Source organism: Hemiscyllium ocellatum, chromosome 6 (genome assembly GCF_020745735.1).
Source record: "Hemiscyllium ocellatum isolate sHemOce1 chromosome 6, sHemOce1.pat.X.cur, whole genome shotgun sequence".
In the NCBI taxonomy this organism is placed as follows: Eukaryota; Metazoa; Chordata; class Chondrichthyes; order Orectolobiformes; family Hemiscylliidae; genus Hemiscyllium; species Hemiscyllium ocellatum.
In genome coordinates, this window is record NC_083406.1 from 54,210,639 (window position 1) to 54,237,877 (window position 27,239).

A 27,239-nucleotide genomic window follows, 5' to 3' on the forward strand; every position below is an offset into this window, starting at 1 on the left:
GGTGGCAGCTCACCACTATCCCCTCAAGGGAAACTAATGATGAGCAATCAATGCTGATCCAGCTGGAGATGTCCACGTCCTATGAGTGATTCAAAAACACTTGAGTATTACAAAATCACGAATCAATTTGTGTGAATAGGCCAGGAAAACGTCCTAGGCTGTAGATGATGTTAATGTAAGGGATGTGATACGTGTTGTCATGTCATTGTTATGGACTCAGTCCAGAACAGTTCACTCATGAAGTTCATGATGGACAATGACCTATTAAACTGAGTCATAGTACCTAGAATTCATTTATCATGATGCCAAAACCAGATGGCTAAATCTACATTATTATCCTATATTATATTCGATATTATTATTGCAAAGTCAACATGTTAACAAAAGTGGACTCATATCCTATATCAAAATTGGAGGGCTGCATTGAAAGAATCGAACATCCATGATTCATCACCAAAGTTGAATTGTTGGAAGAATATTGTCTCTATCAATCACTGGAATATGCTGGAGATATTATGTTTTATAAAACTAAGGAGACTTTGTCAATGCAAAATCATGATATTGGGAATGAAAACTGCACCAGCAATGTTCCAGTGATTAACTAATAAAGGAACTGAAGAGTCATGTAACTTCATGATTTAGATTAACTTGGTGTTTCAGTCAAATTTAGGAAGAACATTTTCAACTGATCTGTTTAATTAGCTACAGAAAGTCAATTTGGTTTAAATCTAGCTAAGAGTGAATTTACCAAAGAAGAAATAACTTATTCTGACTACACTGTAGGCCACGGTCAAGTAGCACTGAACTAGTGAAAGTCAGAGCTTCTTAAATCTTCCCATGCCTGGGTCAAAATGTGAAATTTTGTAATACGTTGCCATGAGTGCATTTTATTGGAAACTAAGTCTGCATTTCACAACTTTTGCAGCTTTTGACAAATTTATTAAAGAAAGGCAGCAAATTTCCATGAATGCAAGAAAATCAGTCTCTTTGACAACTTGAAAGGTGTGATGACAACTGAACCTGTTTTAGCACTGCCGGATTATGAAAAGCCATCCAAATTGGCTGTTAATATCAACTACAATGGTGTGGGTTCAGTTTTACTACAAAGTAACAATATAGAAGATCAAATAGTCACTTTTTAAAAAAAAAATTATGCGCCAACAGAAATATTTGATAGTGGAGAAGATAATAATGAATCTTGTGTAGGCGCGCTACAGCATTTTGAAATATACATGACCAACAATGTGGAAGAAAGCCATATTTGTACAGACCAGAATCCCTTGATTTTTTGGAGAAACTTTAGGACAAAATCTTAGTTGTTCTGATGGAGCTTAATCCTCCATCGTACAATTTAAAAATCATTCTTGTAGCTGGAAAAGACAAATGTTATAGAGGGCACTTTATCATGAGCACTTATGCAGTGACTGCAATGAGGTTAGCCAGGTGGAATTTATAGCATATAAGTTCCCGATTAAGGCTGTTAAGCTGGTCCAGTCAGGGAACCCTGGCTACAGATAAAAAGATGAATGTCAGACATTTTGAAAGCTGCTTGGAGGGAGCTGGACCAGTGTCAAGTATTTTCTACGTGCAGATAAAGGGACTTGGTGACAGGATTCCAGCCTTTGTGGAGTTATTTCAACCAACGAATGAACCACACTGCGATGATGAAATTAGGCTTATGAAAAATACAGTTGTATATTTAATGTGAACGTGTTATAATTAGTTTTAAATTACTTTTTAAAATAGTCTTGCGTGATAAACTTCTGTCTCATTGTCACAAGCAAATTTTTAGACTTGTGTGTTTATGTTTCAATGAAACACTGCCACATTCAATTAAACAAAATCAAAACATGATTAATCAAGACAGATTATATTCTGGGATCTGACCTGTTCAATAGGAACATCAGCTAGGATCAAAACACAATAACATCCTTCCTATGATAAGGAAACAAAACCATATAGAATATCCCTGGTGGTACCTAACTAAACTCTATACAATTGAAGACAGACTTTACTATTCCTGTCATCAAATCTTCTTGTGATGAACTCCAATGTACCATTACCCTTCCTACTTGCCTGCTGCATCTGCATGATAGCTTTCAGTGACTTGTTGATGAGGACACCTAGGTCTCTTTGCACATCTACACTTTCCAAGCTCTTACCATTTAAGAAGAATCTCTGCACATCTGCTCCTCCTACCAAAGTGAATATTTTTCCACATTAGATTCCATCTGCCTTGGTACAGAACAGAATCATGGAATCCGTACAGTGCAGAAAGAGGCCATTTGGCCCATTGAGTCTCCACCAACCCTCTGAAGAGCATCCTGCTAGAAAACTCAGCTAACCTGTGCATTTTTGGACTAAAAGAGGAAACCAAAGCGCCCAACATGCACACATGGGGATAACATGCAAACTCCCCACACAGTTCTCCAAGGGTGGAATCAAACCTGGGTCCCTGGAGCTGTGAGGCAGCAGTGGTAACCACTGTGCAACTATGTTCTCACTCACTAAGTCTATCCAAATCCTCTTGGAGTCACATGACATTTTTTTCACAGCAATTTACTCCCCACATCCAAATCAATTACATTTATGACTGAGGAACAAGCAATACTGGATTTAGCGTTGTGTAATGAGGTAGACTTGAAAAGGGAACTTAAAGGGAAGTAACCTTTAGGAGGCAGTGATCAGAATATGATTGAATTTACTCTGCAATTTGAGAGGGACAACAAAGAATCAGAGGTATTACAGCTGAATAAAGGCAACTACAGAAGCATGAGGGAGGAGCTGGGTAGAACTGACTGGAAGAGAAGTCTAGCAGGAAAGACAATGGAACTGCAATGGCAGGAGTTTCTGGGAGTAGTTCAGGAGACATCATCCCTAAGGAAAATCAGCATGGTACAGGGAGGATGAGGCAACCATGGCTGACTAGGGAAGTCAGGGAAACCATAGAAACAAAAAAAAAAGCTTATAATGTGGTAATGGGCAGTGGGAAACCAGAGGATTGGGAAGCTTACAAAGACTAATAGATGGCAACAGAAAAGAACTAAGGAGGATTAAATATGAAGGTAAGTAGACAGTAATGTAAAGGAAGACTGTAAGAGTTTCTTTAGATATATAAAGGAATCACTAGAGTCAGGGAAGGTCCTAGAGGAGTGGAAAATTGCTAACGTGACACCAATGTTTAAAAAGGGACTAAGGCATTAGACTGAAAATTACAGGCTAATTAGCCTAACCTTGATCGTGGGTAAGATTTGGGAGTTCATTGTAAACTATGTGATTTCTGAATATCTGGAAGTGTATGATAAAATAGGGCAAAGTCAGCATGGTTTCATCAAGGGGAGATCATGCCTGACAAATGTGACGGTGGCACAGTGGTTATGGGCAGCATGATGGTACAGTGGTTAACACTGTTGCCTCACAGCGCCAGAAACCAGGGTTCAATTCCCGCCTCAGGAGACTGACTGTGTGAGTTTCCACATTCTCCCCGTGTCTGCGTGGGTTTCCTCCGGGTGCTCCGGTTTCCTCCCATAGTCCAAAGATGTGCAGATTAGGTAAATTGGCTATGCTAAATTGCCCGTAGCGGTGGGTGAAATGTAGGGGAATGGGTCTGGGTGCGTTGCGCTTCGGCGGGTCGGTGTTGACTTGTTGGGCCGAAGGGCCTGTTTCCACACTGTAAGTAATCTAAAAAAAAGTAACGAGCAGGTTAAACAAAGAGAGGCAATGGATGTTATCTACTTGGACTTCAAGAAGGCCTTTGACAAGGTACCATACAGGAGGCTGCTGAATAAGATAAGGGCCCATGGTGTTGGAGGGAAGGTGCTAACATGAATAGAAGAATGACTGTCTGACAGAAAGCAGACAGTGAGGATAAAGGGGCTTTCTCAGGATGGCGGCCAGTGACAAGTGGCGTTCTGCAAGTATTGGGATCACAAATTTCACTTTATACATTAATGATCTAGATGAGGGAACAGAGGGTGTTCTGGCTAGGTTTTCAGATGATACAAAGACCAGCAGAGGGACAGGGAGTATTGAAGAGGCAGGGAAGCTGAAGGAGGATTGGGACAGGTTAGCAGAGTGGCAAAGAAGTGGCAGATGGAATACAATGTGGGCAAGTGTGAGACTATGCACTCTGGTAGGAAGAATATAAATATGGACTATTTTATAGATGGGGTGCAAATTCAGAAGTCTGAATTGCAGAGACTCTTTGGAGTTCTAGTCCAGGATCCTCTCAAGGTGAACTTGCAGGTGGAGTCAGTAGTTAGGAAGGTAATTGCAATGTTGGCATTTACTTAGAGATGACTTGAAAATAAAAGCAGGGATGTACTTCTGAAGCTCTATAAAGCTCTGGTCAAACTACATTTGGAGTACTGCATGCAGATTTGGGCCTGATATCTCAGGAAGGATGCATTGGCCCTGGAGCAGGTTCAGAGGAGGTTCATGAGAATGGTCCCAGAAATGAAAAGTTTAACATAAGAAGAACATTTAACGATTCTGAAACTATACTCGATGGAGTTTAGAAGGATGAGGGGTGTTCCAATTGAAACTTACAGAGTACTGAATGGCGTGGACAGAGTGGATGTTGGCAAGATGTTTCCATTGGTAGGGCAGACGAGGATCTGAGGGCACAGTCTTAGACTAGATGGGACACCTTTAAGTACAGAGATAAGGAGAAACTTCTTCGGCCAGAGAATGGTGAATCTATGCAATTGACTGCCACAGTAAGCTGTGAAAGCCAGGTCATTGAGCATATTTAAGACTGTGATAGATAGATTCTTGATTGTCAAGGGGATCAAGAGTTACAGGGAGAAAGTGGGAGAATGGGATTGAGAAACCTATCAGCCATGATTGTATAGCAGAGCAGACTCGATTGGCTGAATGACCTAATTTCTGCTCCTATGTCTTATGAATTTCTGTTGAGAACAGTTGGGCTCTAGACCTGGTTGCATCTGCCACTGCAAAAATGGCTGATCATTCCTGCTGTCAGTTTCCTGTTAGTCAATTAAATCTATGCAAGTACATGCCCTCCTATCGCATGTGCTTTATTTTTTCTAACCATCCTCTTGTGGGGGACCTTATCAAAGGTCTTCTGAAAACCTGATTAGACCGTATTCACTGACTTGAGTTTATTAAATTTTGTTAGTAACATTCTCAAAAACCTTCTGAAGGTTCATTAAACATGATGTGTTTTCTTTATACTTAATCAGATTATTATTACCCAAGTGTCCATTTAGCACATTGTTTATAATGGACTTCCCTACTACTGACACAAAATTAATTGACCTGTAGTTACCATTTTCTCTTTCTCTCCCTTTTCAAATAGTGGGATGACATTTCCTATCTTCCAATTTGTAGTAATGATTCCAGAATCTATCACATTTTGGAAGATAATCACTAATGCATCCACTATTTTCTTTGTCACTATCGTCAAATATCAAATATTAGGATTGAGCCACCTTCAGTGTCATTAATTTCTCCACCTGTAGTGATTGGAATCAGGTTGATCTCGTTGACTATTGGGATTGTTAACCTGGAGAAAGTAAGGTCTGCAGATACTGGAGATCAGAGCTGAAAATGTGTTGCTGGAAAAGCACAGCAGGTCAGGCAGCATCCAAGGAGCAGGAAATTCGACGTTTCGGGCATAAGCCCTTCTGGGCCAATCAGGAAAGACTGGCTGACCAAAATAAACAGAAGACTTCCCCCTCCAACTCTATTTTGATTTAATCCCTGCCCTCCCCTTCACTGTTTGATCTCACAGCATTGCCCTTTGATGTGAAGGGCACTGCTTGTCACTGGCCACTCGGGTGTTTTCCTATCTTCCTGGTGGTGGAAATTGAATAAAGATTTGTGCACCTTGTGTCTCACACCTGCACACACACACAACATGGGTGCTGGGAGAAAATAAGCACGACCGCAGTTAGGCGGTAGTGTGAGGGTTTTTAAAAAAGGAAAAAAAAATAAAAGAAGAAAAAAAGAAAAGGGAAAAAAAAAGATGACCAGGAGAGTAGAGTACATTACAAAAAAGAAATTGAATAAAGATTCGTGCACTTTGTGTCTCTCACTGTGTCTCACACCTGCACACACACAACATTGGTGCTGGGGGTAAAATAAACACTACCACAGTTGGCGGTAGTGTGGGGTTTAATAAAAAAAACAGGAGTGTACCTGGACCAGCTGCCCCACATCAAAAAAAAGAAAAAAAAGAAAAAGATAAAAAAACAGGAGTGTAAACTGGGATTTGAGGTTTGTCCTCATCTCCCTGTAAACTGGTTGAACAGTAGAATTTAAAAAGAAAAAAAACAGGAGACTTCCCCCTCCAACTCTATTCTGATTTAATCTCTGCCCTCCCCTTCACTGTTTGATCACACAGCATTGCCCCTTTTGTGAAGGGCTCTGCTTGTCACTGGCCACTCGGGTGTTTCCTTTCTTCCTGGTGGTGGAAATCGAATAAAGATTTGTGCACCTTGTGTCTCTCACTGTGTCTCACACCTGCACACGCACACCATGGGTGCTGGGGAAAAAATAAGCACTACCGCAGTTAGATGGTAGTGTGGGGGTTAAAAAAAAGAGTACAACTAAAAAAAATTTTAAAAAACAAAAAAGAAAAAATTAAACAGGAGACTTCCCCCTCCAACTCTATTTTGATTTAATCCCTGCCCTCCCCTTCACTGTTTGATAACACAGCATTGCCCCTTTTGTGAAGGGCACCTCTTGTCACTGGCCACTCGTGTGTTTTCCTATCTTCCTGGTGGTGGAAATTGAATAAAGATTCATGCACCTTGTATCTCTCACGGTGTCTCACACCTGCACACACACATCATGGAAAAAAAAAGTAAAAAAGGAAGAGAAAAAAATAAAAAAAAACAGGGGTGTCAAACATCCTATTCACTCTGAGAGCTGGCTCTTGAGGGATCTGGATAAAAACAGTTAATAAACAGGAGACTTTGCAGCGATACTTTACGTCGAGCCTCCTCCTAGGTGGTGTGCCCTGGCGATGTATTTTTTCCGCCAGGTGCATAACCTCACTACGACACGCAGCTCCTGCTCATCGACCGTGACGGTTTGGAGGTCGCCCTCAGGATGCTGCCTGTCTTTTACCAGGACCTGATCACTGTCTGGAACATGGTCGAATCGCGCTGCGCCTACCCTCCGGCAGGAATAGCGGCTCTCGTCAGGGAGCCGTTGCTCGGGAATCTGCACCTCCGTACTCACGGGTTCAAGTGGCTGTCGGAGGGGAGGGCCATGGTGGTGAGGGTGACCAGGGTCGGGGATGTGCTGGATGCCGGGGACCTGCCACAGGATATAGCGAGCAGGGCAGCGGTAGACATCTGGTACATGGCCACCGCCATCTGACGCTTTAAAACGGCGGTGCTTGGACCCGACGTAGTGTACCAGTTGGAGGACGCTCAGGTGTGCGGTGGGATCCCGTCTGCGCTCACCCCAGCCCGGATGGAATTGCACATTGGCCCCAAGATCCCATACTTACCGCGGGAGCCTGTGCCCCACAACCTGAGCCGCCTCCGAAATTTTAATTTTGTTCCCTTTCAGGGGGTAAAAAGGTGGGCCCTGTATTGACTGCTGCTGCACACTGTCCACCTCTTCTGCCTCATTCACTGTCTGAACACACCCTGGCGTGCCCATTTGCCACCGGGCAGTAGGAATCCCCAGTGGAGGGCTCTCTACGTGGGAGTCCTCCCCCTTTCTCTCGGGGATCTGGGGTGGAGGGCGCCGCACGCTGCGGTCCCCTGCAACCGCAGATTGCGGTGGTTCACAGACTCCCAGCCCAACTGCTTGTTCTGTGGCGCTGTGGAGTCCGTGGACCATGTGTATATTGGGTGTGGGCATTTGCATTCCCTTTTTCGTTTTCTCAAAAACCTCCTCCTCTGCTTTTGGTTGTACTTCAGTCCCATGCTCCTGATCTTCGGGCACCTGGTGCGGAGGAGGGAGGGCAGGTCTGGAGACCTCCTCATGGGTCTGCTGCTGGGCCTGGCCAAACTGGCCATAAATAGGTCCAGGCAGTGGGCCGTGGAGGGGATCGTTAGGGCCGACTGCCTGCCCCTCGTCCACGGTTACGTGAGAGCCCAGGTGTCCTTGGAGAAGAAGCACGCTGTGTCCACCAACACCCTGGAATTGTTCAGGGAGAGGTAAGCGCCGCAGGGAGTGGAGTGCATTATTTTCCCCTCCAACTCTATTTTGATTTAATCCCTGCCCTCCCCTTCACTGTTTGATCACACAGCATTGCCCCTTTTGTGAAGGGCACTGCTTGTCACTGGCCACTTGGGTGTTTTCCTATCTTCCTGGTGGTGGAAATTGAATAAAGATTTGTGCACCTTGTGTCTCTCACTGTGTCTCACACCTGCACACACACACCATGGGTGCTGGGGAAAAAATAAGCACTACCGCAGTTAGGCGGTAGTGTGGGGGTAAGAAAAAAAAGAAAAAAATAAATAAACAGGAGACTCCCCCTGATTCCATTTTGATTTGATCCCTACCCTCACCTTAATTTTTTACAATCGTTGATGTTGCCCCCTGATGAGAAGGGCAATGCTTTTAACTGCCACTCGTGTTTTTCTTCTTCCTGGTGGTGGAATATCAATAAAGTTTTCTGTACTTGTTTTTTCACTGTATTCTACACCTACACGCACATGACAATGGGTGCTGGGGGAAAAATAAGCACTAATGGTATTAGGCGGGAATTATAAAAAAAGTATAAAAATATATAAAAAGGAAATTAGAATCTCCTCAGTCCAGCGGACTGACTCTTAAAAAAAGATTAGGTTATCTTACAGTGTGGAAATAGGCCATTCAGCCCAACAAGTCCATACCAACCCGCCGAAGCGCAACCCATCCATACCCCTACATTTACCCCTTCACCTAACACTAGGGGCAATTTAGAATGCCCAATTCACCTACCTGCACATCTTTGGACTGTAGGAGGAAACCGGAGCACCCAGAGGAAACCCACGCAGACATGGGGAGAACGTGCAAACTACACGCAGTCAATCGCCCAAGGCGGGAATTTAACCCAGGTCTCTGGCGCTGTGAGGCAACAGTGCTAACCGCTGTGCCACAACTCCTCCTCTGATTCTATTTGGATTTGATCCTTGCTCTCTCCTTTACATTTTCAATCACTGAGGCATTGCCCCCTGCTGAGAATGGATTCTCACTGCCACTCAGGTGTTTCTTTTCTTCCTGGTGGTGCAGTATCAATAAAGTTTTATGCACTCATTATTTTGTCACTGTGTTCTATACCTACACACATACAACATGAATGCTAGGGAAAATAAACACTACCGCTGTTTGGAGGTAGTGTGGGGCTTTATGAAAAAAAGAGGAAAAGAAATATATAACCCGGGGATTAGAAACTCCTCAGTTTTCAAAGTTTGGGAGAAGATTTGTAGCTCAGGTGCTCGTTGTTGTGGTTCTGTTTGCCGAGCTGGGAATTTGTGTTGCAGACTTTTCATCCCCTATCTAGGTGACATCCTCAGTGCTTGGGAGCCTCCTATGAAGCACCTCTGTGATGTTTTCTCTGGCATTTATAGTGATGGAGGAAAAATCACAAAAGCGCTTCACAGGAGGCTCCCAAGCACTGAGGACGTCACCTAGACAGGGGATGAAACATCTGCAACACAAATTCCCAGCTCGGCGAACAGAACCACAACAACTCCTCAGTTTATTTTTAAAAAAACAGTATATTAGAATCTCCTCAGAAAAGAAATAAAAATAAAAACAGAAGACTCAGCCAGTGTACTGTGCACATCTAAATAAAAGTTGACTTGGTGATAAAAGATTTTAATTCATCTGTTGTAGCAGCCATTGCATGCTGCTATCTGTTTGGTTCATCATCTTCATTCATTTTTACTGACAGCAACATTACCACCAATACAAAGGGAGTAGCACAGCACCTCTTGTGTTCCAATGTTTCTATCATGGTTGTGTGAAAGCCTCTTGGGACAACTAGCCAGTTACTATGAATTATGAGGCTTAAGAGCTGTCCTGCAATTGATTAACAGATACAAAATAAATAATATTCCACCTGTGGCATGAATCTATTTCACCAAAGTTGCAGTTGACTGATATTATTACGTTTTAAAATTACCAACAACATATCTGGAGGTTTGGATGTGACTTCCTCAGCATCAAATTGGTTAACAAGAGCTGTTGAAATTAGAGCCTATCATATAGAAAACGTTCACGCCCTGGCTAAGAAATTTGCTGCATTATCAAATATTGGAAAATTGAGTAGTCTCATTCTCAAATAAACCTCAACCTGATAGTAACATTAGACTGTTCACTTAATTATCCTTGTCACCTTCTATAAAACCTACACAACTTTCTTTATTGTCAGTAATGATGTGTTCTTTTGTGGTCACACATTCGCGATTTGCTTGTCTTCACTGTCCTGCATGACAACTAATTGTTTTGATACTTGTGGCCACATTTTTCAACATTACCTGAATGTGCCCCAAATTACTGGAAGCAAATGAACAACTAGCTGGAAAGCATACAAATACAGAGGACATGACATGACAGCAGGAGTCCTGAGACCACTCTTATACAGTAATTATTCTTGGCATTAGATTTTCACCATTGCTTTGGTGGATCATAAAATTATAGTGACACCCTCCACAATGGGCAGACAATAAACCACACTTTAACTCTGTTGGAAGAGTTCTTGCTCAGAAAGTAAGTGTTTTGTGATCACAGTACTTCAGCAGCAAAGATTACTCAGTGACCCATAAAATGATCATACAATATACAATTCATGAATATGGAAGACAGAATTACCTGTAAAAAGTCCATGCAAGTATAGGGCAGCAAATCATCCAAGTGGCCAATATCTTTTGAAAAACGGTTTAAGATCCGACCTGACAAGTCAAAACAAAAAGTTGGAATATTCTACTAACTTGAACAGTTGCAGTATTCTTTTCTAAGTCAATCATATGCCTCATCTCCTTTGAGAGTTAAAGAAAGCTCCTGTAGGAGATCACTATCCAGAGGTTTACAAATGACCACTCAACATCTTGAATAAGCAGGACGATTTAGGAGTAATAAACCCAGCTGAGCATGTTCAGTTGTTGATTTCTTTTAATTCAACTTATTTTTCACATCAACCTGTTCAGAGGTGTTGTTACACCTCTGAAGCAGGTGGAGCTTCAAACTGGGTGTCCTGTCTCAGGGATAGGGACACTACTACTGAGCCACAAGAGGGCACCCATCCAATTGCTACTGATATACTGAATCTGATTAAATCACTTACAAAGATTTTTTTGATAGGGGTCAATCAGTGAGGCTTTTGACAACATAATGATTATTTAGAAATTTGCATTTTTTAAAATGCAATCATGGTATCAGTCGGTCACTGGGTGGGCCAGCATTTATTGCTTGCCCATATTTGCTCTTGAGAAGGAATGGTGATCTGCCTTGTTTGGATTGGCTGGAGCTGTTCCCTTTCAATGGGGGAAATTGAGAGGAGCTTTGGTTGAGATACATAAAATTGAAAGGGATTTGGATGGAGTAGATTAGCAGAGAGGTCGGTGACTAGAGGATGTAGATTTAAAGTGTTTGGTAAAATATTAGAATGGAGTTGGAGAAATGTTTCTTCACTTACAGAATGTTAAGGGTCTAGAACATATCATCTAAAACAGCAGCTGAGGCAGAAGCCGCAATCTCGAGTGAATTCTTAGAAGAGCATAAAGGCAGTAGGAATATATTTAACAGGAAAATCAGGAGGGCAAAAAAGGGACATGAGATAGCTTTGGCAAATAGAGTTAAGGAGAGTCCAATGGGATTTTATAAATATATTAAGGACAAAAGGGTAACTAGGGTGAGAACAGGGCCCCTCAAAGATCATCAAGACATCCTACATGTGGAGCCGCAGGAGATGGGGAGGATACTAAACAAGTATTTTGCATCACTGTTTACTGTGGAGAAGGGCATAGAAGATATAGAATGTGGGGGAATAGATGGTGACATCTTGAAAAATGCCCATATTACAGAGGAGGAAGTGCTGGATGTCTTGAAATCCCCAGGACCTAATCAGGTGTACCTTAGAACTTTGTGGGAAGCTAGGGATGGAACTGTTGGGCCCTTAGCTGAGATATTTGTATCATCGATAGTCACAGATGAAGTGCTGGAAGACCAGAGGTTGACGATAGTGGTACCACGAGCTAAGAAGGGTGGTAAGGACAAACCAGGGAATTATAGACCAGTGAGCCTGACATTCCTGTCCCTCAGGATTCCCCCAGCATTTACATGTATTTGGAAAGGCACTATCTGATGAGGGATAGTCAACATGGCTTTGTGTGTGGGAAATCATATCTCATGAGCTTGATTGAGTTTGATGAGGGCAAAGCAGTGGACTTCAGTAAGGTATTCGACAAGGTTCTTCATGGGAGACTGGTTAGCAAGCTTAGATCTCATGTAATAAAAGGAGAACTAGCCATGTGGGTACAGAACTGGCTCGAAGGTAGAAGACAGAGGGTTGTGGTGGATGGCTGCTTTTCAGACTGAAGGCCTCTGACCAGTGATGTGCCAGAAGGATTGGTGTTGGGTCCATTACTTTTCATCATTTATTTTATATATTTTAGATTACTTACAGTGTGAAAACAGGCCCTTCAGCCCAACAAGTCCACACCAACCCTCCGAAGAGCAAGCCATGCAGACCCATTCTCTTACATTTACCCCTTCACCTAACACTACGGGCAATTTGGCAACCTATACATATTTGGACTGTGGGAGGAAACCGGAGCACCCGGAGGAAATCCATGCAGACACGGGGAGAATGTGCAAACTCCACACATACAGCTGCCTGAGGCAGAAATTGAACTGGGTGTCTGGCGCTGTGAGGTAGCAGAGCTAACCACTGTGCCACCGTGCCGCCAAATCATTTATATAAATGATTTGGATGTGAAGATAGGAGGTAGAGTTACAAGGTTTGCAGATGATACCAAATTGGAGGTGTAGTGGACAGCGAAGAAGGTTACCTCAGAGTACAATGGGGTCTTGATCAGATGGGCCAATGGGCTGAGGAGTGGAGTGTGGAGTTTAATTTAGATAAATGTGAGGTGTTGCACTTTGGGAAAGCAAATCAGAGCAGGACTTATACACTTAATGGTAAGGTCCTGGGGAGTGTTGCTGAACAAAGAGACCTTTTTTGCAGGTTCATAGTTCCTTGAAAGTAGAGTCACAGGATAGAGAAGGTGACATTTGGTATGCTTTCCTTTATTGGTCAGAGCATTGAGTGCAGGGGTTGGAAGGTCATGTTGCGGCTATACAGGACTATTAAGCCATTTTTGGACTATTGCATGCAATTCTGGTCTCCTTCCTATCGGAAAGATGTTATGAAACTTGCAAGGGTTCAGAAAAGGTTTACAAGGATGTTGCCAAGGTTGGAGGATTTGAGCTAAAGGGAAAGGCTGAATAGGCTGGGGCTGCATTCCCTGGAGTTACAGAGGCTGAGAGTTGACCTCATAGATGTTTATAAAATCATGAGTGGAATGGATAGAATAAATAGACAAGGTCTTTTTCCTGGTGTGGGGGAGTCCAGAATTAGCCATATGTTTACGGTGAGAGGGGAAAGATGTAAAAGGGACCCAAGGGTGGTGCGTGTATGGGATGAGCTGCCAGAGGAAATGGTGAAGGCTGGTATAATTACAGCATTTAAAAGGCATCTGGATGGGTATATGAATAAGAAGGGTTTAGAGGGATATGGGCCAAGTGCTGGCAAGTGGGACTAAATTAGGTTAGGATATCTGGTCGGTATGGATGAGTTAGACCAAAGGGTCTGTTTCCGTGCTGTTCACCTCTATGACTCTAACTCCTTTTATAGGATGCATCTGAGGTAAAATGGAGATTTATAGACATCCTCCTGCAAGTGAGACGTTAGAAGTGTGGCAATTAGGTAAAATAATTATCAACGTGTTAAATGTACTTTTTACAACCATTTTAGAACATTGTTAATCCTTACTTCAGCTGCTGCAATGCTCTTTCCAAACGTAACAATCAATATATTTTTTATTTACCCAGTAATCTCCAAATTAAAGTGCTTAATAGTCAAAATAATATGAACTCCGAGGAGTCGTATTTGATTAATATCAGATCCTGGAAAGGCTTTGTACATTAATACCAGATAATCAGAACATGTATTCAAGAAACTCTATTAAACATAATCATACATCAATTTAAAAGCAATTACTCATCGCTTCATAAAAGCTGCAAACTGAAGTGCCTTGTACACATTTGACACTGTTTGGTCGATAAACACTGCTTTATCGAATTTAAATAATGATTCATTACTTTGCGCTTATTTCTACAATGGTTTCTTTACTACAATGAATGCATACATATACATTTGTTGTGCAATGAATACATCTGTGGTCTACAACAATTAATAATTGTTTCATGGTAACCACTTAATAAGATTAAACGTGTAAAAGAGAAATGTTATGAAGTATAATGACCCTGCCCAGTTTGGTTTACAGGTGTTCACTTGCACTTTGTTCACTGTTGGCGAAAAATAATGTACACAATGACTCTACCACACCTTTTTAAACCTGATTATATTTTATTTAATTAGGATATTATCTCAATTATACCATTAGCAGTATACTTATGAAATTATATTTTTATTTCTGTTTCTATACCAAAAGAAACAGAATAACATACGATAATTTAGCAATTGCTCTTTACAGATTTGTTGTTTCATTTATTGTTCATTCTTATCAAAATTGCATCGACTACCTTGAATCAGGTTGACAATGAAATATAGGAGCAGAATTAGGTCATTCAGCCCAACGAGTCCATGTACCCATGGCTGATGTGTTTCTCAATCACATTGTCCTGCCTTCTCCCCATAACCTTTGGTGCCCTTACCAATCAAGAACCTATCCACCTTTGTCTTAAGTACACTCAATGAGTTGGCCTCCACAGTCCTCTGCAGCAACGAGTTCCACACATTAACCACCTTCCAGCAGAAAAAAAATTCATCTTAGTTCAAAAGAACTGTCCCTTCACTCTGAGGCTGTATCCTCACGTTTAACTGTCTATTACTAGTGGAGCATCTTTTCCAAGTCCACTCTATCGAGGATTCGTTAAGTTTCAATCAGAAAGCCCCTCATCCTTCTAAACTCATTTGAGTACAGACTCAGAGTCCTCAACAAATCCACATATGACAAGACCTTCATCACTGGGATCATTCTTGTTAACTTCCTTTGGATCTCTCGAAGGCCAGCACATCCTTCCTTAGATATGGGGCCTAAACTGCTCATAATATTCCATATGCAGTCTGACCAGAGTCTTACACAACTCAGCAGCACATCAGATTAGATACAGTGGTGGAAACAGGCCCTTCAGCCCAACAAGTCCACACCGACCCAGCGAAGCGCAACTCACCCAAACCCCATTCTCCTACACTTACCCCTTCACCTAACACTACTGGCAATTTAGCTCGGCCAATTCACCTAACCTGCACATTTTTGGACTGTGGGAGGAAACCAGGGCACCCGGAGGAAACCCACGCAGACACGGGCAGAATGTGAAAACTCCACACAGTCAGTCGCCTGAGGCAGGAATTGAACCCAGGTCTCTGGTGTTGTGAGGCAGCAGTGCTAACCACTGGGCCACCATGCCGCCATGCTACTCTGCTCTTGCATTATAGCCCTCTTGAAGTGAATGCTAACATTGCAGCTACCTTTCGAACTACCAACTGTTAACCGTAAAAGAATCTTGAAGGACTCTCAAAACACTTTGTGCTTCAGATATCCAAAGCCTTTCCTCATTTAGATGACTCTCAAAACACTTTGTGCTTCAGATATCCAAAGCCTTTCCTCAATTAGATTACCCACAGTGTGGAAACAGGCCCTTGAGCCCAACAAGTCCACACTGACCCGCCGAAGCGCAACCCAACCAGACCCATTCCCCTACATTTACCCCTTCACCTAACACTATGGGCAATTTAGCATGGCCAATTCACCTGACCTGCACATTTTTTTTGGACTGTGGGAGGAAATTATCTATGCCTCGATTCTTCCTACGAAAGTGCATCACCTCATTTTTTTCCCAAATTTAACTGATTCGTCAGATGTGACCACCCCTTGACAAAAGTTGTGCTGGCTCAGACCTATTTCACGATGTACTACCAAGTACTCTGCAATCTCATCCTTAATCATGGACTCCATAATCTTAGCAAGGACCAAGATCAGGCTAAACAGCCCATAGCTTCCTGTCTTCTGCCCACCCCTCCCTTCTTCAACAGGAGTGTTATATTCGCCATGAGAATCTTCTTGAATCAAGTGATTCCTCAAAGATCACCGCCAATACCTCCACAGCTATCTCCATCAGAACTCTGGGGTGTAGTCCATGTGGTCCAGGTTATTTATCCACCTTCAGACCCTTCAGCTTGCTCAGCATTTCTTCTTAGTAATGGCCGCTATACTCATCTCTGCCCCCGACTTTCTTGAAGTTTTGATATGTTACTGATACCTTGAACGGTGAAAACATATACAAAGTATCTATTCAGCTCCTATGCCGTTTCTTTATGTTCCCCATTACCACATTTCCAACCTCATTTTTCAGCAGTCCAATGTGCAGTCTTATCTCACTTACCTTTTAAAATTATTCTAAAATCTTCTTTTATATTAATAACTAGTTTACTCACTTATTTCATTTCCTTCACCCAACTATTTTCCTTAAAAAGGCTTCCCAATGACCTTAACTACATTGTATGCTTTTTCTTTTACTTTCATCCTGCCCCTGACTTCCCTCATCAGTCATGCCGGTTTTGTCCTTCTCTTAGTATGTTTCATCTTCCTTGGGATGAACTTCTGTTGTGATCTCCGAATTATCCCCAGTAACTTGTGCCATTGTTACTCCACTGTTCTTTCTCTGAGGGTCCCCTTCCAAATAACTCTGGCCAGCTCCTTCCTTATGTCTTGGTACCTTAACTCAATCGTGGTAACAGTACATCTGATTCCAGCTTCTACCCTTAAACTGAGGATGAATTCTATCATATTATGGTCACTGCCCCCTAGGGGTTCCTTCACCTTAAACTCCCTAATCAAGGCTGCCTCATTACACATGATCATATCCAGTTCTCTAGTCAGCACTACCAAAACAAACTATCTTATGAATACTGCATGAATTCCTTTTCTTGTGATCCTCTGCTAACCTGATTTTCTCAGTCCACCTGCATATTGAAGTCCTCTACGATTATTACAATAGTGCTTTTCTTCCATGTCTTTTCTATCGCACAATTTATTTCTTTCCCGACATCCTGACGACTGCTAGGAGGCCTGTACACAACTCCGATTGGGATCTTTTCCCCTTTACAGTTCCTCAACTCTACCCACACAGGTTCTACACTGTACAAACTTGTTACTTCTTGCCATCAATTTAATTTCATTTTTTTACTAAAACAAACATCACTTCCTCTGTCCATTTACCTGTCCTTTCAAAAGAACAAAAGAATCCTTAAATTATTTAGATCCCAGCCCTGCTCCCCTTTCAATCAGGTCACCATGATACCTACAACATCATACCTGATAATTTTAATATGTACTACAAGCTCAATTTACTTGTTTTGCATGCTGTTGCACTTAACTACAGCACCCTCAGTCCTGAATTGACTGGTCCCCTTCTCATAGTTGTCCCCTTATCTGCTATGCCTGAAGTTAGATTCCTGACCCTTTCCATACTCTCTGCCCTAATTATATGTTCTAGAAACTTTTAACTTATCCATGCAACTGCAACCATCCTTCCCTCTCCATTGTTCTAGTTATATGTTTCGCCAGGATTCTAGTCCCAACGTGATTCAGATGAAGCCAATACCACCAGAACAGGTCCCTCCTTCTACAATACTGGTTCCAGTGTCCCATGAATCCAAACAAATTTCTCCTACACCAAACTTTGAGCCACATGAATACCTCTTTAATCTTGTTGACCTTGTGCCAATTTGCTCGTGGTTCAGGTAGCAATCTGGAGGTTAGTGCCTTTCTGGTTCTGCTTGTTAATTACTTCCTAGCTGCTCATAAGCTGCTCTTCCTAACAATATCATTGGAACCTACATGGACCACGTCAACTGGATCTTTCCCCTCCTACTCCAAGTTCCTCTGTGGTCCATATGAGATATCCTGAAGCCAGGCATCAAGTAGACAACAAACCTTCAGGACTCTTGATCCGAGCCATGGAGAGCTATTCCCCAGTCTAAAATATCCCAGATTACAACTACATTTCTCTTTCCTCCACCTTCTTGAATGGCTCCCTGTTACCATAGTGCTATGGTCAGTTGTTCATCCTCCCTTTAGCCCCAACTCTCACCCCATAGAGAGTAAGAATCTCAAATCAATTAGAAAAGCTCAAGGGCTCAGGCTCATTCAACACTACCTCCTGGATTCCTCTAACTGCCTCCACTTGTAGTTGCACCCCCTTATCCCTGACCACTGAGGGTGTAATGTGAAGGATGTGCCTGGCTCCAGAAATACAGTGTCCAGGTAACTCTTTCCTGATGTGTCGCAGTGTTTGAAGCTCGGACTCCAGCTCATCAACTTTGAGCTGGAGCTCCTCAAGCAACCAGCATTTGCTACAGATGTGGTTACTAAAAACCACAATCGATTCTATCTGTTTTAACATCATGCAATTACAAAGCCCAGCCCTTGCATCTCCATTCTAATTACTTAGTTCTTAATTTGATTTTTAAAAACTTCCAATGGTCTGTTAGTTTGTAGCCTGTAAATATTTCCCTATTTACCTTCAATCTGTAAGTAACCCATAACAGTTGGTCAAATTAGTAATTATTACCAACCAATGAACATCGGCTTGCCTATGAAGTCATCATTTTGTGCTGTTACATCCATTGTTCTTTGTATTATTCATAACAATAAATCTGTGGGTTTCTTTTATAGCACAGTGTCTGTGAATGATGCCATTAATAAATGAGTTCTGGTAAGTAGTTAGGAAGACGAGAACATTAAAAAATGGTATGTTTGAGCCATTCAATCAGAACATGAGTGATCACCATCTCAACTTCAGTTGCTTCATTTGCTTTTCTGATGCATTTGTAATATAAAAATTTATAAAATTCAGCCTGGAAAATTATAATTGAATTGACATCAAAGGTTTTAGGAGATTGAGTTCTAGATTTCCACCAACTGTTATGTGTATATGTTCTTTTTAATATCACTTGCAAACAATATTGTTTCAATATTTCTATGAATTTGCTCATTGCAAGCATTAAAGGCAAGGCCAGCTTTAGTCCTCATCCCTAATTGTCCTGAAGGGAGTACTGCTGAGCTGCCTTCTTGATCTGTAGTCCTCAAAATGCAATGTTAATAAAAAAAGCCACTCCGGGATTCTGATCCAGTAACAGTGAGGTTACGGCAATTCAGTGTCAAGTCAGGATAATGTGAGGCTTGGAGGTGCATTTCCAAACCCTTGTCTTTGTAGAGGATTCTTGATTATCATCCTACGTTTGTGTCCAGGGGAGAGGTTCATTACTACAGCTGGAGTCTTTAGTGATGTCAGTAGCATTACCTTTTATTTAGGCAATAAAAATTATGCACAGGTCAAGACTTGCAAGACTTAGCTTAACAGCATTATCTCCTAGTAGTTCTGTCATCTTACATTACTTCCAATTATGCAACCAAGCTTCAACTCCAGAAATTATATAATATCTCCTTACGTATGTCTCCCCATCCAACTTCCCACCTCATCAGTTCTTTCGTATTCAAAAGGATAACCAAAGATTCGTAGTCAGTTTCGGTTGTGAACTGAAGACCCGGAATGCAGAATGCAAGTTTTTCACAGGGTCAAATGAGTGAGGAATCCTCCTGGTGTAAACAAGCAGATAGATTTTGCTTTTCAGTGTAAGATGATGTAATGGTTTTCAGCATCCCAACCCCTTCGAATAAGTGTGGAAATGCAGCCCTGAAATCTTTAGGTTTCTCTCAGTTTCATTATTCTTTTGTTTTGCAAATTAGTTGTAAACATTAAAATGATACTTTTACTCATCTGTAGCAAAAAGAAAGAAAAGCAGAAAGCTCTGGTGAAATTCAGCACCCCTGGCTACATCCAAAAACTCATATTGGTCTCGATGTGTTAATTTTTTTCCTCAGTCCACAGATGCTACCTCACTTGCTACTTTTATTTTAAATATCTAACATCTGTAATAATTTTTTTCAATTTAGTGAAGTTTTTTTCTTCATTACAGTGGCGATTAGAAAAACATTTTTTTCCTAAAGGTTTATTTGAATGTACTGAATTGTTACTACAGGGTTCATGTGGGTAAATGGACATGATTGAGCCATATTCTGCATTGGAAGCATGAAGGGCCATAGGGAAGTGGGGGTTTGAGTATTGTATAAGTATGCCAGCTCTCTATGTCGATTGAGTGGCTGTTTGAGAAGAAATTTGCTGCCACCAACCTCTGAGTATCAGAAACTACAGAACCTGCTGAGTCTAGTATGGTGGAGGAATGCTACTTCCTGGTGCACTTAGATGAGTCTCTTCTGATTTACAAGACAATTTATAGGCATGATTATCAATGAAACCAAATAAACACTCCAACACATATTCAGACATGGCACATGACATTTGCTAGCCACTGAAGTCTTGTGAGGACACTACTGTTCATGCATCGCTGACATCACCATGTTGGTGATGAGACGACCTAAAAAGTCCAGGTTGATGAAGTAGAGCTTCTGCCACCCATTGGTGTCTGCTTTGGCTCCTGCTTTTTTGCTACCCAACTCTCTCCAGCTGCTGCGATACTTGGGAAAGTAGGGTCTTTCCAGAGCTGGGAAGCGGTGTCCACTTTGGATGGCCTGTGGAGCTGTGCTGCTTCTCGAGCTTCACTGCTGCAGCCATTTTCCAAAAGGCTCACAATCCCCATGTGAAACGATTCAGGACACTGAGTCCTGGATTCCCCTTCCTCCAATTATATATATTCACGGCAGCACCATATTCACCAGCAGAGAATTGATACTGCCATTGGTCATTTGCAAATGACATCAGGTTCCTCTTTCTCTACACAGGTTCTTTGTATCACCTACAGGTATTATCACTGGACCGTTAATTCAGAGAGCCATGTAATGTTCTGGGGGCCCAGGTTTGAATCCACCATGGCATATGATGGGATCTGAATTCAATAAAAATCTGAAACTAAGAGTCTAAATGATGACCATTAATCTATTGTTGATTGTCAAAGGAACCCATCTGATTCACTAATGTCCTTTAGGAAAGGAAACTGCCATCCTTTCCTGGTCTCCAGACCCACAATAATGTAGTTGCCGCTTAACACCCCACTCTGGGCAAATAGGGATGAGTAATATGTGCTGGTCTGGCTAGTACCTTGACACCCTCATCCTGTGAATGAATTTGAAAAATTGTGACAGTTTCAGAATTCACAGCCATAGTTTATTGCATGTTAGCAACTAACTACAGGTTACATTGATACAATAGACATTGTTATAGAGGACCACCAAATGTTAGTTAGATATCATAGAATCCCTACAGTGTGGGACCATTCGACTCATCAAGTCCACACTGACCCTTCGAAGAGCATCCTAATTAGATCCACCCCTCTACCGCGTTCCTGTAACCCTGCATTTCCCATGGCCCATCCACCTGGCCTGCACTTCCCTGGACACTATGGGCAATTTAGCATAGCCAATACACCTAACCTGCACATCTTTGGACTGTGAGAGAAAATCCATACAGATATAGAGAGAATTTGCAAGCTGCATACAGATAGATACCTAAGGGTGGAATTGAGCTTGGGTCCCTAGTGCTGTGAGGCAGTTGTGTTAACCACTGAGCTTCCATGCTGCCCTTCTTGCTCCTTCAAGATTCTAAGCTGTTCTGCCCACAAGTCTATACAGTATCATCATTGCTGATGTCAGAATTCATAGTTCCACCACAATTGGTAGTGCTAAATGGTGGCACAGGTTCTCTTAGGTGCATATGCAACAGGTGGAGGGCAAAACTAAACATAGTTAGCATGAGAAGGACCTTTTCATCCTTTCAAAATGTTCCCTCATGCCAAATACAGTATATAAAACCTGAGGTACATGAGCCATCAGCCTTGGTCTAACTCCATGAGAACTGCACAGGAGTAGCTCACTTTTTTCTTCACAATAGAGTTGGCTAGGTCAGAACGTGTACATTCTCAAAAAGCACTCTTAAAAACCAGGAATCCCAGAATCAAAAGTTATCTCATAAATCATCCTGATTTGTTGACAATCCAAAATGAACATCTAGGAATGAAGGCAGTAAATCATACTGTAATTTTTCCATTTGCCTACCTAAAAGAATGAAAAACTAAAAAAAAAATCGCTTAGAAGCCCATTAATAAATTATCCAGTTATGTGGACATTTTTTTTGAAATGTGACTTCGAATAAGCTTTACATGCCAAACTACTGTTCATTAAAGTATGCCATATTTTAAAAATGGAGAGCTGCTTTCATCAAATTACAAAGAAATTTTCATCTTTAAATCTAAATTATTAACTGTTCTGTAAACAATTTCTCTTATCTATGATACACGCTTTAAAAGGTTCATGAATATTTAATTTTTAATTGTTGAAGTTCTGAATCACAATCAAAAGTATCTTTGTCATTGTAACCTGTAACTATTATGACCACAGTATGAAAACGTACTCAAAGATCTGTGCTGATAAGCGAAATTTCAAAGTTGTATTCCACTGTGGTCAGCATAAGTATTTAAATGTATTTCCTAAGAGCAGTTTGCTTTATCATGGTTACTGATAGCAACACAACAGAAACCAGATAACAGTAAGTCTAATTGCATTATTATACTATATGAAGTCTGTGACATTATCTGTAGTTCAAGTACACCTCCCTTAAAGCTATTCTATAGTGTCACACCCTGATAACAGATAAAGTCTGCCTGGAATTATAAAAATATGATGTTTTAAAAGTCAACAACCAAACAAGTCCAACCACACCTCTTCCAGACATTAACAAATAGCTACAGCATTCCAGCACCCTGCATTTATTGGAAAAACTTACATCATTAGGTGACTCACACGGATGAATAAATTTTAAAACAACTGAAGGTATCCAATAAACAACCTAACAATGCAAATATAGAGAAGATAGTTTTCTCTATTATTGAAATGCAAGAAATCAACTACTACAGGTAAATTGACCACTTCGGAGACTCTGGACAAAACCAGGTGACCTTTAACTATGAATTCAGGGTTGGAAGGAATAAAGTCTGTATTTTTAGGAATTATAGAATACCTACAGTGCAAAGGCCATTAAGCCTATTGGCCTGACACTCTGAAGAACATCCCAAGCAGATCCAAACCCCCAACTTCTATCCATAAGGGCCTGTTTCCACACTGTAGGGAATCTAATCTGACCTTTGGACTGTGGGAGGAAACCAAAGCACCTGGAGGAAACCCACAGACACACACGGAGAATGTGCAAACTCCACACAGAGAGGAACTGAGGCTGGAATTGAACCCAGGTCCCTGCCGCTATGAAGCAGCAGTGCTAACCACTGAGTCACCATGCTGCCACTAAGTTGCCACAGAAAATATTGAAAAGCATGATGGGTAGAAGGGGGCATCAAGGGCATGAGTGGCAGGGGTTAGTATAGATTGGGAGCGTGTGAATCTTTTTTTAATAAAATGTAGAACTGATGAAGGGAGGCATGTGGCCAACTAATGCCACAGCTGGCAGTCCATTTTCATTCTGACGTCATCTAGCCAATCTTCCAAGGAACCTTGCCACGCCAGAATAGAAATCTGAACTGGTTCAGCTTGTGGAGTCAGAAAAGGTCCTGGTTCTGTCCTCTTGCCTAGGGACAAAGTCAAAGTCACTTTCTAAAGGTGCATAGTAAGGAAATATATAAACATATTGGCCTGAATCAAATACTCCGTTGGGGTTAATTGACAAAAGTAACATGGGCATCCAGGATCTTACATTTTTAATTCCACTTCCTTGATTTTCTTGACAGACTATATACCGTATAAAATCATGCAGCTTATTTAATCATCTCAACTTGTTAGGTTAACTTGGTCCTGTAAGCACATTCCTCAGCATTTGTTATTTGCAATAAAATGAAAAGAGAAGTTAAAGAAAGATTTAAGGCTGTCCAAAGTTCAGTTGACTGTTTTAGTTTTCCCTTAAATTGTGGAAGGACTGGAAAGAAAAATAGGCAATTTAAAGACGCATTTCAAATATACTTGCTAGAGGTATACAAGGTAATGAGAGGCATACATACAGTAGATAGCCAGAGGCTTTTCCCCAGGGCAGAAATGGCTGTCACGAGGCTCCATAATTTTAAGGTGTTTGGAGGAAAGTCTCGAGGAGATGTCAGAGGCAGGTTCTTTGTGCAGAGAATGGTGGATGCGTGGAATGTTATGCCAGTGGTGGCAGTGGAGTCAGAGACATTAGGGATGTTAAGTGATTTCTGGGCAAGCACATGGACGGCAATAAATTGAGGTATGTTTAGGTTAGTTTGATCTTACATTAAGATAAATGCTTGGCACAACATCATGGGCTTCTACGGTGCTGTACTGTTCTATGTTCTATGCTTGTTTCCAATTTACAAAGAGATAGACTTCCTCATTCATTTAACCCTGTTCCAAACTATATCCTTGTACTAGCTTAAGGGAAATACTAATTACCATGATTTAAGAAATAACCAGGATTGGATGAAAGCTTAACAAAAACCAAAAGAATTACAGATGCTGTAAATCAGAAATGAAAACAAAAGTTGTTGGAAAAGCTTAGCTGGTCATCTGACCTGACATATTAATTTTGATTTCTCTTCGTAGAGACTGCCAGATCTGCTGAGCTTTTCCAGCAACTTCTGTTTTTGTTTCAACGAAAGCTTGCTCGTTTCTTACAAGACATTAAACAATATTGGTTTTCAAACAGCTAACCTGGTTTTGTAAACTTTAAGTGTGTTAAGCTTAAATACCAGTCAAGAATCAGAGATTGTACCTGTCTATTTTTTTTCTCTTAGATCAGTCAAATTGTCGAGTCATTGACAACACATTATCAGACTCATTTGTCTTTACCTCAGGCATCCTCCAGGTTAATTTCTTACTGCTACTTCTTTGAATCATCAATCATATCAACTTTTCTGATAGTCTCAAGCTAGCATTATTAATTCCCTTCAGACTGTATTCTCAACGCGCACAGCAGTACAGTAGATGAACAATTTGGTCTGGATTTCCATCTGCATGATACTTTTGTCATGGGTCAGTCTGCCCATTAACCTGACCCCATTTCTCTCAGTCAGTCTGTTCATGCTGCACAGGCTCAAAGCAGGATTCATACCACTGCTCTGGATTAGTGGTGCTGGAAGAGTACAGCACTTCGGGCAGCATCCGAGAAGCAGTAAAATCGACGTTTCGGGCAAAAGCCCTTCATCAGGAATAAAGGCAGTGAGCCTGAAGCATGGAGAGATAAGCTAGAGGAGGGCGGGGGTGGGGAGAAAGTAGCATAGAGTACAATAGGTGAGTGGGGGAGGGGATGAAGGCGATAGGTCAGGGAGGAGAGGGTGGAGCGGATAGGTGGAAAAGAAGATAGGCAGGTAGGACAAGTCATGGGGACAGTGCTGAGCTGGAAGTTTGGAACGGGGGTGAGGTGGGGAAGGGGAAATGAAGAAACTGTTGAAGCCCACATTGATGCCCTGGGGTTGAAGTGTTCTGAGGCAGAAGGTGAGGTGTTCTTCTTCCAGGCTGGTGGTGAGGGAGCGGCGGTGAAGGAGGCCCAGGACCTCCATGTCCTCGGTAGAGTGGGGGGGGTGAGCTGAAATGTTGGGCCACAGAGCAGTGTGGAAGATTGGTGCATATGTCCCGGAGATGTTCCCTAAAGCGCTCTGCTAGGAGGCACCCAGTCTCTCCAATGTAGAGGAGACCGCATCGGGAGCAACGGATACAATAAATGATATTGGTGGATGTGCAGGTAAAACTTTGATGGATGTGGAAGGCTCCTTTAGGGCCTTGGATGGAGGTGAGGGAGGGGGTGTGGGCGCAGGTTTTGCAATTCCTGCGGAGGCAGGAAAAGGTGCCAGGATGGGAGGGTGGATTGAATGGGGGCATGGACCTGACCAGGTAGTCACGGAGGGAATGGTCTTTGCAGAAGGCGGAAAGGGGTGGGGAGGGAAATATATCCCTGGTGGTGGGGTCTTTTTGGAGGTGGCAGAAATGTCGGCGGATGATTTGGTTTATGCGAAGGTTGGTAGGGTGGAAGGTGAGCACCAGGGGCATTCTGTCCTTGTTAAGATGGAGGGGTGGGGTCTGAGGGCGGAGGTGCGGGATGTGGATGAGATGCGTTGGAGGGCATCTTTAACCATGTGGGAAGGGAAATTGCGGTCTCTAAAGAAGGAGGCCATCTGGTGTGTTCTGTGCTGGAACTGGTCCTCCTGGGAGCAGTTACAGCGGAGGCAGAGAACTTGGGAATACGGGATGGCATTTTTGCAAGAGGTAGGGTGGGAAGAGGTGTAATCCAGGTAGCTGTGGGAGTTGGTGGGTTTGTAAAAAATGTCAGTGTCAAGTCGGTCATCATTAACGGAGATGGAGAGGTCCAGGAAGGGGAGGGAGGTATCAGAGATGGTCCAAGTAAATTTAAGGTCAGGGTGGAATGTGTTGGTGAAGTTGATGAATTGCTCAACCTCCTCGCAGGAGCATGAGGTGGCGCCAATGCAGTCATCAATGTAGCAGAGGAAGAGGCGGGGAGTGGCGCCAGTGTAATCAACTGTTCTACGTAGCCAACAAAGAGACAGGCATACCTGGGGCCCATACGTGTGCCCATGGCTACCCCTTTGGTCTAGAGGAAGTGGAAGGATTCAAAGGAGTAATTGTTAAGGGTGAGGATCAGTTCGGCCAAACGAATGAGAGTGTCGGTGGAAGAGTACTGTTGGATATGTCGGGTGAGGAAAAATTGGAGGACTTGGAGGCCCTGGTCATGGCAGATGGAGGTGTAGAGGGATTGAATATCCATGGTGAAGATGAGGCTTTGGGGGACGGGGAAACAGAAGTCTTGGTGGAGGTGAAGGGCGTAGGTGGTGTCTCGAACTTTTGTGGGGAGTTCCTGGACTAGGGGGGATAGGACAGTGTTGAGGTAGGTAGAAATGAGTTAAGTGGGGCAGGAGCATGCTGAGACAATGAGTCAGCCGGGGTGGTTAGGCTTGTGGATCTTGGGAAGAGGTAGAACCGGGCAGTGCGGAGTTCCTGGACTATGAGGTTGGAAGCTGTGGGTGGGAGATC

General features: G+C 42.3%; 1 protein-coding gene across 3 annotated transcripts in view; it reads right to left on the reverse strand.

Annotated features, from left to right (window-relative positions):
- abcc4 (ATP-binding cassette, sub-family C (CFTR/MRP), member 4) overlaps positions 1-27,239 on the reverse strand; it is a 472,542-nt gene that overhangs the window by 216,243 nt on the left and 229,060 nt on the right. For all 3 annotated transcript variants that reach the window (XM_060825961.1, XM_060825960.1, XM_060825959.1), the window contains one exon: positions 10,786-10,865. In XM_060825961.1, the coding sequence (XP_060681944.1) occupies positions 10,786-10,865 (80 nt within the window). The remainder of the gene's footprint in view (positions 1-10,785; positions 10,866-27,239) is intronic.